Source organism: Limanda limanda, chromosome 20 (assembly GCF_963576545.1).
Source record: "Limanda limanda chromosome 20, fLimLim1.1, whole genome shotgun sequence".
In the NCBI taxonomy this organism is placed as follows: Eukaryota; Metazoa; Chordata; class Actinopteri; order Pleuronectiformes; family Pleuronectidae; genus Limanda; species Limanda limanda.
This window is the reverse complement of record NC_083655.1, coordinates 18,600,667-18,612,864: the sequence shown is the minus strand read 5'-3', so window position 1 is coordinate 18,612,864 and position 12,198 is coordinate 18,600,667. Positions and strand designations below refer to the sequence as shown.

Sequence of the window (12,198 nt, the reverse complement as noted above, 5' to 3'; positions counted from 1 at the left end):
TTTGTATTCATCTGTCTCACCATTGTTTACACTCTCCCTGCAGCCAGGTGTGTCCCACGCTGAGCTCCTGGTCCTCGTGCACACAGAGGGGTGGACAGGAGCCTGGGCTGCAGGATTTATGCTGGACTTCTTCAAATTGGCAGTCTGCTCCTTCAGTCTCTGGGACCAGGGACCTGATACAAAACAAAAAACTTACTTTGACTTCTTAGCTTGGCTTGAATGCCGCTATTCCTCTTAGGTTGTATTGTTCATAAGTTGGTACCAGAAATTGATATGCAACTGTTTTTGTGACGTGCATATATAATCTTAAAAACAGGCCTGGGAAAAAAAAAGTCATGAGGTTAAACTTGTCTCTTGTCTCTAGTCTTGATGACCACTCAAAGCGCTTTACATTACAGGTTATTGCCATTCACCCATTCACACACACAATCATACTGCAAATGGGAAAAACTGAAATCCAACTGCCAAGCCTCTGGTTAGAGGATGACTACTCCCTCAGACACGGCTGCAAAATGAAATTTGCTGCGAGGCTGAAAATTATACACAGGTAATGTTTTTAATTCACTCCCCTCACCTGTATCTGGTTCTCTGGCCCTGCCCACAGGTCACGCTGCATGACGCCCAGCTGGACCAGGAGCTCCACACGCACGTGGCCTGGCAGCTGTCGTTGGTGCAGAGGAGCTGTCCATCGGAGCAGCTGCAGTTGTTACAGTCCACCTGATGCCAACTCCCAGCCGCCCAAATCTGTCCGAGCGAGTCCACACAGTCACACTGCCAGAGCTGCACGCACATCCCGTCCTGCTGCAACTGGCCTGCACACAGGCACACGCACACACATTAGTTAGTCATTTACACAATGTACATTGTTAATGACCTGACATTATTGTGCAGCTGCAGGTTTAAAGTATTTCACTCATCAGCTGCTAAATGCTCCTAAGATTACTGTTCCAGCTCCTCACTAACTGCGCCTGTCTTCTGTTTAGTGCTGTGCAGATGGTGTGCAATCGATTTCTTGGGCTAAAAACATCTGCCATGTTCTTTCTGAATATGAGGATGATTACAGTCATTTGACGTACACTATAAAAACAAAAGTTGTTGGCTAAAAGAAAAAAAGAATCCTGAGCAGAAAGTGTAAAAGGTTCTTTGGAGCAGTAGAGACTTGCAGATGTTGGACGATAATTCTCTCTGAAGTCGACACAATGAGCGACATCATAAAGCAGAAGGAATTATTTATTAGTGCTATTAACCTCAGCTGTATCAGAGCATGGGCACTCTTCCCATAAGCAGGTATCTTAATCCAGTGTCAGTATTATATATTGAGCACACAACACTTCAAAGTGTATCCAAACCAGTTTTGGGACAGAACTCACCTGTTTAGCCAAAAGCTCAAATACACATACAGATGAATGGTGCTTATCGGTTCAGTAGCAGGAGGCCCAGCACCTTGAGGGGACAGTCTCTCAGATGCTCAGACAAACACACACACACACACACTGTGGCTTATCTATTAATTAAAAGAGAGGTGTCTTCGTACCTTCAGGGCAGCGACAGCCGGGCTGACAGTCGGTGTTGCCCTGGCACTCGATGCCCTGCTGGAGGTCCGAGCAGCGCTGTGGACACTGGTTGGCACACAACACAGACTCCTGGCCTTGCGGGCAACCTTTCTCATCTGTCAGTACACAAAGAGAAAGTCATGATTTATTGTATTTTTATTTCACCCCATGATGGCCCAGACCTTTTCAACACACCTCACCAAGAATTCTGATAACATGCTGTGCTTATTTTTCACCTTTTACCTCAGAAATTCACCAATGCACAGGATGGACGAGCCCTGAGGTCATATTATCGACAAAGTCTTTCTCTACAAATGTGTGGGAATATTTGAGCTTTCTCACCACAGGGTTTGGTGTTGCAGGGTTTCACCTGGTTCTTCTCTCCTACACACTTTTTCCCCCCGTTCTTGGGTGGCGGGCTGGAGCAGGAGCGAGTGCGTATGGAGCGTCCACCACCGCAGCGCTTATCACAACGGGACCAGGGACTCCAGCGGGACCAGCCTCCATCCACTGCAATGTCCAGACACAGACACAACCATGACAAACACACACCACTAAATCCCAGCCTCAGTGAGAACTCTTTGTCTCTGTCTGTTATTCAGCAGGATTATGCAAATACCACTTGACAGGTTACCACAAGACTTGGTGGACGGTTGCGGTGTGGATCAAGGAAGAACCCATTAAATCTTGGTGTGGATCCAGATCATGGGGCACTTTCAGCTTCTTTAAAATTGCCAGGCGTTTTTGACATTTTCCTTGACTTCTCAGAGAACAACTCATCATTCTTGATGAGAAAAATCTGGCGTCTTTAGGGGACTGAGATCTATGAATGTGATTTAGCGCCAATCAAAATAATGGATGTAATGAATTTAAATGTGGTTTCATTAGGGGACTGTTGGGTCTGTCTCTGAGTGCCCTTGTAGTTTTTAATTTAATTTAATTTAAAAGATTTAAAGAGGTCCCAAATTGGAATCCAAAAAAAATGTGATATATGAGAATAAAATTGACTGAATATTTGGTATTTGTTCAAGCATCTGATGACCCCTAAGAATTATATACCTCTAGATTAGAAACTAGTGACATCGACAGACCAAATACTATTGTATTTGTCTGGTATGATGTTTTCCAGTTTCTTCAGTTTCCTGGGAGCCGTTAGTTCCCATCATTTCACATTAATGAACATAATTTCCATTATCGCTGTTGTAAATGTAATTTCATTTCATGGTAATGCAGATGCTTTGAATTGCCTGCCCTCCATTAGCACAAAGCAGGAATGGAAAGAGCATCCTATCTTAAATAGTTTAAAGTTTGACTTTCATATCAAGCTGAGATAAAGGAAGGAACTGATGATCCCAACTCGACTCTACGTGAGGCTGAGGCTGGCTGACCTCTGCAGGGCCGGATGTTACAGAAGCGCTGCTCCCGGTTCCCTGCGAGGATGTCTTCGCACCACGTGCCGTTGGGCCCGGGGCTGAGGAAGGTTCGGATCCTCCCCTGCTGACCCACTCCGCACGATCTCGAACAGTGGCCCCACTCCCCCCACTCGGTCCAGGAGCAGTTTCTCCTCGCACAGTCAGCTCCGACACAGACATCACCTCCGTCTGGGAAAACATCAAAGAAGATTTGATGGTGTTATCGCTGGCGTGTCATCTCCTTTCAAATTCAAGTTACATAGTTATTGTTAACTATGTGTGCAGTATTTATATTGTACTTATAAACCTAAACTGTTCACCCCAGTCTACTTTTTGCTATCTTGCCTAGCCACAGACACACACTATATCATTTTTTACAGAATAGTGTTTCTCTTTTGTACTTATTCATCCCTCTAATTGAGAGTAAACCTCTTCTGGTTAGATTTAAATAAATTAACTCTTATAAACACATAAAACTAAACTACAGTCCCAAACACAGTTGGTAAAAAACACAGTTTACTCGTATTAATCTCTGAAGTGCGATCAGAAAATAAAACAAATCCTCGACAAAGCCTCTGCTGTTGCCTGTGAGATAAGCGCGGTGGAAACTATAAACCCATCTACTCACAAACAAAGTCCCAAAGAACAAATCCACAGATGAAATAAAAACCGGTTTGTGAAGGAATGTTATAGTGAGTGAATGCAGCTCATTACTTTCACAACAAGTTTCTCCCTCACACACACAAACACAGGCTCTACAACTATGAATAATTCATCCTCTGTTTGATGTATTCAGCTGAATGGAAAAGTTTTGCAGGATTTATTTTCTTTGGGACTAAATGTGCACCCTGACACTTGCATTAACAATCTGGAGACGCCTGATTCAGTAGAGTGCTCGACGTTTAGTTGCTGGAGTAGTTTGCAGATGGACAATGGGTCCGTTGTGTCCAATCTACCATTTACGGCACTTCATTTTGAACCAGTGACCTCTTTTGTACCAAAATTAGCGAGTATATGCAGGTTTTTAAACACAAGTAGAGGAGTTTTCCTCTCTGTTAATTTATCCCGGCGGGTGTCACGTTTCCTTTACAGCCAGTCAGAGCCGAAGCTGATTACAACCATCGTCTGCCGCAGAGTCATTTGATCCGGGAGTGAATACCACTGATTCAATCCATTTCAAATGCAGACAAAAGCTTTTTGAACTCATGTATATTCCTTCCAGGCTCCAACTAACTCTCGTATACTCACAATTTACTTGCTGTTATTGGAAATATATTTGAAAAAGACACCAAGACAAAATCAACAAGGATCAGTTTTACAGTGTGAGGAAGCTGGTTGGTGAGATTTGGTATCGATCTTAGTGACTGAAAGGTTTGAAGTGATATACCTGAACACTGGGGCAGGTTACAGGCTATCTCTTGGTGAGAGCTTCCAGAGCAAGGAGGTTTTACACATTGTCGATGGCGGGACTTCATGGCCGGCCTGACAGCATCCGTGCAGGTCTTAGTGCAGGGACTCCACAATGACCAGGGAGAGAAGCCAGCATCCTCATCTACAGAAGGGGGACGAGGAACGATCATGAGAGGTGGAACGCGCATTCAAACAAAAAGATGAATATATGAATAAATAAAATGACTCCAGATTGGTATAAAATGGCAATAAGTTTTGCATTAAAGAATCAATTACCTGGTAAAGCCGGTTCTTCTGTAGGACCAATAATTACTGCAAAAAAAGGGGGATACAAATTATCAGTTCAAGCTCCACTATTTAATGTTGTGAACAAGCAAGCACTTGACTGTTGATGAAAAGACAAAAAAAGGGCTTGGAATTAAAGAAGACATTAATTCAGTGTATTCATTCTCTCAGAATCACAGCCCCAATCTCCCTCTCTGTCTGCCTAATCTACCCTCTGTACCTGGGCAGTCAGGGGCCTGGCAGTAGGTGGTTTCCTGGCGTGGACCCTGACACGCTCTCCCTCCGTGGGCTGGTGCGGGCTGAGTGCAGCCCTTGGAGCGCGTTTTCAGGCCCAGACCTCCACAGGACAGCGAGCAGGGGCTCCAGGGGCCCCAGGGTGACAAGCCACCATCGACCGGGCAGTGCTCCAGGGAACAGTTCCACCTGCCGTGTTCACAGCCGCTGCAGGGAACAGGAGGGAGGAGGGATTAAGTTGTGTTGTGGTTTGAAGGGTTTGTTGACAGCAGTTTATGAGTTTATGAGGAGAGGAAGGCCACCACCCAAATGTTCGATGAGGATTAAAGGCAATTTTGCTACCACTTTAAGTGAATGGTAGTGGGTGTTCTGGGAAATAAAAGACTGTATGAAATGTATGTATTGCTGCAAATAACCCCACGATCCTCAGCTCACCATGTGCTGCAGTCGTGATCCAGTGTGTCTCCAGGCTGAAGCTCCATTCCCTCCGAGATGTTGTAGAGGAGCAGGGATGAGACCGGTTTGATGGAGACACTCTGTAAGGACGCCAGAAACTCTCTGTCCACCAGACACGGACACTCCTGAAACATAGATGTATGTTAAATACATCTCTTTGATCTCTTCGTCGTCAGAACATTATCCAGATTCAACTAACATCAATCTATCAGAGTGTGTAGATGATAAAACCACCTGCAGACAGACTCCGTGGTGCTGGTACGTGAGCAGAGGGCAGTGACATCCTTCCTCACAGCCGTCTGAGTAGCAGCCCTCTCTGCCGCTGATCTGAGCGCAGCTGAACGGACAGCCTTCACCTCGTTCACACTCCCTGTACAGCCGGCCTGGAGGGCAGCCAACCTCTGCACAACATCATAAACATACAGTGATCACCGATGGAATATATGCAAACAAGAGCCTGTCTGCAAACAAGAGCTTTTCTACAACAGTACGGAACTTTGCAATTGAAATACCTTTGATGCCATAGCTACAATTATTGATTTGAAAATGTTATTACTCACCTTTCAGGCCTTGAAAGGCCTCGCAGCAAACACATTTCAGAATTCCTCCTGGTCACTCCCAAGTCACAGTTTGTGACAAAGGGAGATCGAGCTGTTGCAATTACAGCCCCAGCTTTTTGGAAAACTAAACTCAGAAACACTACCTCTCTAACGTCTTTTTAAACTTGTCTTAAACCCTCTCTCTTTTTAAAGCTTTTTGTTTGATTTGCATTTGTTTGTACTGTTAATATTTACTTTTGTTTTAATAATTTTACTGCTTTATCTCTTATTTCCAAATGTCCTTTTAGTCAACTGTTTGTTTTTTGATATTTTGATTGACTTCTTATTGTTAATCATTTGTTACATTGCTAAAAGTGTTACATAAATAGAGATTTTATTCTGTCGGTTAGCCCTGTGATACGCTGGCGATCTGTCCAGGGTGTACCCCGCTTCTCGTAAAGGATAAGCAGTATAGATTCTCACCGAGGCAGACCTGCGTGTTGCACGTCTTGCTCTGGCGCCTGAGGCCGCTGCAGGGAGGAGAGCTGCAGAGACGAGAGCGTGTCTGTTGCCCTCCACCACAGCTGACCGAGCACGCAGACCAGTCTGACCAGGGCAGCCATGGGCCCACGGAATCTGGAGGAGATGTGAAAAAGGAGACTGCATTAAGAAAGAATGTGAAATGCACTTATTTCATCCAAACACTGTATATGTCATGAAGCATCAAGGAAAAAAATGTTTCATCATTTATGTGTCAGGGTATTGTTTGATATTTGCAACATTGTGCATTTCACTACATAACGTCAGTATGAGGAATGAAAGCACCTGCAATATCAACTGATCAGGCTTTAAGTTGGATATGTTCAGACATCACTACCTGTACACAGGTGTATGTTGCAGTCTTTCTGCTGCCCAGCGGCTCCCAGGCAGCCTCTCCCACCGCTCTGAGGAGACGGATTATCACACTGGCGTCCCCTGAACTTCACTCCTCCTCCGCAGGGCAGCGAACACTCAGTCCAGGCTCCCCATTGGCTCCAGCCACCGTCAACATTGCAACCCGGCAGTGACTGGCACCGCAGGACTCCAACCTCGCATGAACTGAGTCAAAAGGAGAACGAAATGAAATTTTACTTTCAGAAAATAGATCCAACCAAATAGCATAAAAAACCTATATATACATATACACTTTTTTTTAATACCAGTTTTTGCAGTCAGTAATAATGCTGTCTCCTGGATTCGCAAACTGCCAATCAGATCCTCCAGGCCATACCCATGATGCATTGCTGGAATCTAGGCCTCCTGAGCATAGAGAAAACCAGAGACAAGAAACAAACAACTCAATAACCAGAGACCAAACAGTTCTTCATTATACTAATCACTGCGTAGTCTGACACACAGTAAAAATACCACTACCAGTAACATTTTTCAAGTAAACAGTGTGTAGATCTCACCTGTGGCAGAACTGTTATGGTATTTGCAGCGGCACTCGTCCCTGGCCACACACACTCCATCCTGCAGAACCATGTCCACTGGACAACCACAAGTTCGGCTGCACTCGGGGGAGTCCAAGCACACGGTGTCACCATGGAGATCGGAACAGGAGCGAGGGCAGGGCTTCCCACAAGGCCATTCTTCCTGGCCTCCACCACAGTCTTCAGAGGATAGGAGAAATAACAAATAATGTGTGGAGGGTTACTTGGTGAAAGTAATTTGTAACCCTCCAAGCAGTGAGGTCAACCACAGGTCTTCAGATGGACAGAGGTGAGGGTCAGGCTAATGAGCTGAGGGCTGCTAGAAAATAAAAGCTGGAATGAAATAACAGGAAGCTTCTAGACTGATAGATGTGGACAGGACACAGAGGATTCAATAAAAAAAGGGAGTAGATTAATCCTTTCAGACATCCAGGGCCTTTGGCTCTCTTTGATATTCAACTCTTTCCACTCTCTCTAGGATTCAGCAGCAGATAAAATAATGGATCACCACCTTGTTTCTGATAAGGCCTCTAAGCTTAAGAGATCTCTTAAATTTGTATTCTACCTTCTCGAGTGCAAACGTTTCACTCTTCTTTTCCTCATGCTATCCTTAATTTACTGTCATAACTAACTGAGTGCTTCTCTGGATACATCCACAATGAATACAGACTTATTTAATGTACTAACCTGAGCAGATGGTAATGTTGTCATGGCAACCACGTTTCTGTCTGCTCTCTCCAAGACAGGGCAGCCCACCAAACCTGGCGGGAGGGCTGTTGCATTCCCTGGTGCGAGCGGACGATCCGGCACACGCGTCACAGTCTGACCAATCCGACCAGGGACTCCATGAACCGTGGACTAGAGAGAGTGAGAAAAAGAACCACAGAAAGTGATGAGAATTGTGAGAGCTGGGAACTGAAGAACAAGTAGATATATACATGTATTCACGCAAATGTATTTTTCCTATTCATTTTAATGTGGGTTTTAGACCTTTGGAGAAGAGCAAAAATGAAAGAGTAAAAACTTGTATCTCAAAGAATGAGTCACTAAGAAATTATCTGTATTATTTGAATCTTCTTACTAATAGTCGTTCTATATAAATGTCACTGAGTGGTGGCGTGCTACCTGGACAGAAGGTGATGACAGGGCAGGGCTGTCTCTGGATTTGAACTCCGACCCCGTTGTGTGTCTCCTGTTCTCCTGTGCAGGCCGCCCCTCCACCCTTGGGCTCAGGACAGCCACAGCTCCTGTAGCGGGACACCGACTCTGCTCCACAAGTCCTGGAGCAAGGAGTCCACTCTGACCACTCGCACCACTCACCTGGCACTGAAAACACAAATCTACATTTACAGACATTCTGAACACACACTCGTCCCATGAAGATTTTACATTAATCACAAAAGGGAAACTTAAAAGAGATGAAAAACTTTGATTTGCAAATTGAAGGATGTAGTTTTGGAAGTGATTCATCAATCATGCCTAGGTTCCCATCACACACAAACACACACACACACACACACACACACAGAGACTTACAGCAGGTCTAACTCACCTGGGCAGGTGTAACTCGTGCAGTTGAACCTCCCACCCTCACAGGTACTGAAATATAGGAAATACAAAATAGTGAAATTCATGCAATTATTCCTCAGCGTTTCTCTGTGTAATGTAAATGTAGAGCGCAATAGGTGATCTTTGTATTATTCTGACCAGTTGTTACATCCATCATGGGCTGTTGTGGTCTCTCCTGGCTCCAGCCACTGCCCGGTGCCGAGGTCCAGGCAGGGACAGTCTTCTCTCTCTTCACAGACTGTCCCATTCGCAGACAGGACCTTTCCCTCGGTACAGTAGCAGCCTGGCTCACATCGCCACTCACAGTGCTGAGGGACAGGAGGAGAAGCACTTAAACAAAATCTTATTCTACTATTTCTATCTATAAAGCATGCATCCTCAACCTGTGATAATGGAGACCAGGGTCATGTTTGGTGTGGTACTCACTGCCAGGTCCTCACAGGAGCGAGGGCAGGATGGACCACAGCTACTGAACACTGTGCCTGGGACCTGAGAACATGGAGCAACTGCAAACACACACACACACTCACATTGTTATAACTGTAGAAAAACACAAAAATGAACCCACAGACAACACACATTTACAGTCTGTACTCATACCTGGACAATGGTCAGTGTTACAAGCTCTGACATCAGTTCCCAGACCCTCACAGTAATTCCCCTCCCCCTCTGGACTGGGACTGTCACACTCTCTCCTCCGGCTCTGGATTCCCCCACCGCAGGACTTGGTACAATCCGTCCAGTTATTCCAATGACCCCAACCTCCGTCACCTGGAAAGAGTCAACACATCATTGGGGGGGGGGGGAATCCAAACAGCTTCACAGTAGATTAAGATTAGTCAACTGCATATATAATTTCAATTCACAGGGCAATGTTTCACACCTTAAATATAGACCAAAGTCTGAGATGTCAACTTAACATTGGCTGTGAGTTCTCTGAATTAACTATAAAAATGGTGTGACTTATACCATCATCCATTCGTCATCCTTGAGTCCTGAGTCTTACAGGATGTTCACATGCAAGTTTCCTGAAGACTGACTCTTGCTAGAGTTTGAGGAAAAATGGATGTGGTCTGACAGCTCTAGTCTGACAGTCTGCATTGTGCATACACCCACATGTAATGCAAACATCTTTAAATACCAATAAAAAAGGATAAATGTTCATTAACGTGAAATAAACTCACGGTCACATGGGCTGTTGATGCAGACTTGGTCCTCTCTGTGAGGTCCCAGACATGGCAAGCCGCTGCCAGAGAGCTGGGGACTAGAGCAGAACCTGTACCGAGACTGGAGCCCTGCACCACACGACACTGAGCACTGACCCCAGGGAGTCCACATGGACCACTGGCCATCAACTGCAGACAGAGACAGACACAGAGAGACAGAGAGAGACAGACAGACAGGGTGAGAGAGAGAGTGAGACAGAGTAGAACACGGGGTAGAATGTAAGATGACAGGAGGAAATAAATTATTGTTACTCAGTTTACTTCGTCATGCCTCATCACAACAGCTTTCCTGTCAATTATAATTCCTCAAGCTTGAAATGTTAAATCTTAGAGATACTACATATTACTGTAGGCAGAATTTATATGAGATTACTGACATGAAAACACTGTGTGTGAGTAATTACACAATGAAATGAGAAGAAATACAAGACAAAGCACATCAAAGAGTTTTTGCCAACCATTGCATCTGTCTTGAGAGCAGTTCACCAGCCTCCCTGCTTCACATGTACTGAAACACAACAGTCATATTAGAAATACATCTTATATACTGATGAACAGTAACAAAACAGCAATACACTGGTGTTGAGTTGAATTCATATTTCAGTTTAAATTACCAGTTGTTGCAGTCAGTGGGGACAATGTCCCCTGGTTTGTACTGCTCCCCGCCCATGTCACAGCGACAGTCGGACTCTCGCACACACACACCGTCCTGGGAATATCAGGGATCATGAACAATAATAGTGTGATTTGTGTATCTGTGACTCTACATTTGTGTATAGCTAGACCCCTCACCTGTTGGACAGTTGCCGGTGGACACTGGCAGCCTGGTGTGCAGTTCCTGCTGAGGTCCATTGCAAGGTCTGTACACGACACTGCCCCCCTCACACACTGCTTCCAGTCCTGGCTGGGGGGGCACACTCGGCCTTCACCTGACACAGCAAACGAGTGCAAGCAGAGATCATTAAAAAACAGTGCATTTAAACTCTAAAAATGTTTAAAATAAGTGCCTGTTTACAATTTGTGCTTTTAATGTGTTACCATATTTTAATGATTTGTTTGCTTCTGATCTGTACTTTTATTTCTGTTAAGCAAATTGAATGACCTCTGTGTTTGATAACCGGTATTTTGCCTGAATCAGATATGTACATACTAATCTACAACTCATCTGCATGTTACTTTTCTCATGAAAATTGATGGAATAAAAACACTGCAGTTTGTTTTTGCTCTTCCCCTTTTTGCTGCAGTGAGCCATGACTTTCTGTGACCCAGTTTGAACTCATAACATTATTTACTTGTCTTGCTCCTTGATGTTTTCTTCTGCTACAAAACCACCACCTTATTCACCTTCTGTCATTCATATGAGAAGTAAAAAAACCATTGTGCCGTGTTCTTGGAAACACAGTAGTAGGCTGATAAATCGTTGCTGTACCACATGGCTGCAGATTACAGGCGCTGAACTGCTGAGCTGTGCCGTGGATTCGAATTGGCCCGCGGGTTCGAGTCCGGTACCCTCCTCCGCATGATACTGAGCACTTTGACCATGTGCTCCATGGCCCCTTCATACCTGAGAAACAACACAACTCGATTAACTTTGGTTTTGTTGTAAAATATTTAATAATTCATACAGGAATAAAATGAAGACAGCACACTTCTAAAAGTTCAACTTTTAATAGCAAGAACTTTGCTCAAATTGTTTTCCTTTTTTGTTAAAGTTTGTACGTTTCAAAATGTGAAAGAAAACACACAAAGTAAGTTTACAAACCAAAGCAGGGTTCGATGCTGCAGGTGTCAATCCCAACTCTGTGTCCTTCGCAAGGACGACCCCCGAACGCCGGGGGAGGATTCGTCCCTGAACGATACCTCCTTCTCACGCCAACATCACATGTTCGACTGCAGGTGCTCCACTGGGTCCAGATGCTCCAGCCACAGTCCACTGAGAAACACACACACGTATATAAACAGGTTTCAGATAGAAAAAGATGTGTAGACAGTGAGGAACTTGGAGGGATAGAGAGTGAAAGGCAGGGATGAGAAATGTAAAT

General features: G+C 44.7%; 1 protein-coding gene across 1 annotated transcript in view; it reads right to left on the bottom strand.

The window, feature by feature from the left end:
- The window catches only part of sspo (SCO-spondin), a 77,840-nt gene that overhangs the window by 29,510 nt on the left and 36,132 nt on the right, over positions 1–12,198 (bottom strand). Inside the window, exons 69-94 of the mRNA XM_061093604.1 lie at positions 11,919–12,089; positions 11,586–11,720; positions 10,949–11,085; positions 10,771–10,865; positions 10,615–10,664; positions 10,115–10,285; positions 9,531–9,701; positions 9,357–9,436; positions 9,069–9,238; positions 8,914–8,960; positions 8,487–8,687; positions 8,049–8,219; positions 7,341–7,541; positions 7,089–7,188; positions 6,767–6,987; positions 6,373–6,525; positions 5,585–5,751; positions 5,330–5,475; positions 4,881–5,101; positions 4,652–4,687; positions 4,353–4,517; positions 2,942–3,148; positions 1,896–2,063; positions 1,535–1,669; positions 575–812; positions 21–173 (exon numbers count right to left, since the gene is read on the bottom strand). Of these exons, the coding sequence (XP_060949587.1) occupies positions 21–173; positions 575–812; positions 1,535–1,669; positions 1,896–2,063; positions 2,942–3,148; positions 4,353–4,517; positions 4,652–4,687; positions 4,881–5,101; positions 5,330–5,475; positions 5,585–5,751; positions 6,373–6,525; positions 6,767–6,987; positions 7,089–7,188; positions 7,341–7,541; positions 8,049–8,219; positions 8,487–8,687; positions 8,914–8,960; positions 9,069–9,238; positions 9,357–9,436; positions 9,531–9,701; positions 10,115–10,285; positions 10,615–10,664; positions 10,771–10,865; positions 10,949–11,085; positions 11,586–11,720; positions 11,919–12,089 (3,910 nt within the window). The remainder of the gene's footprint in view (positions 1–20; positions 174–574; positions 813–1,534; positions 1,670–1,895; positions 2,064–2,941; positions 3,149–4,352; positions 4,518–4,651; positions 4,688–4,880; positions 5,102–5,329; positions 5,476–5,584; positions 5,752–6,372; positions 6,526–6,766; positions 6,988–7,088; positions 7,189–7,340; positions 7,542–8,048; positions 8,220–8,486; positions 8,688–8,913; positions 8,961–9,068; positions 9,239–9,356; positions 9,437–9,530; positions 9,702–10,114; positions 10,286–10,614; positions 10,665–10,770; positions 10,866–10,948; positions 11,086–11,585; positions 11,721–11,918; positions 12,090–12,198) is intronic.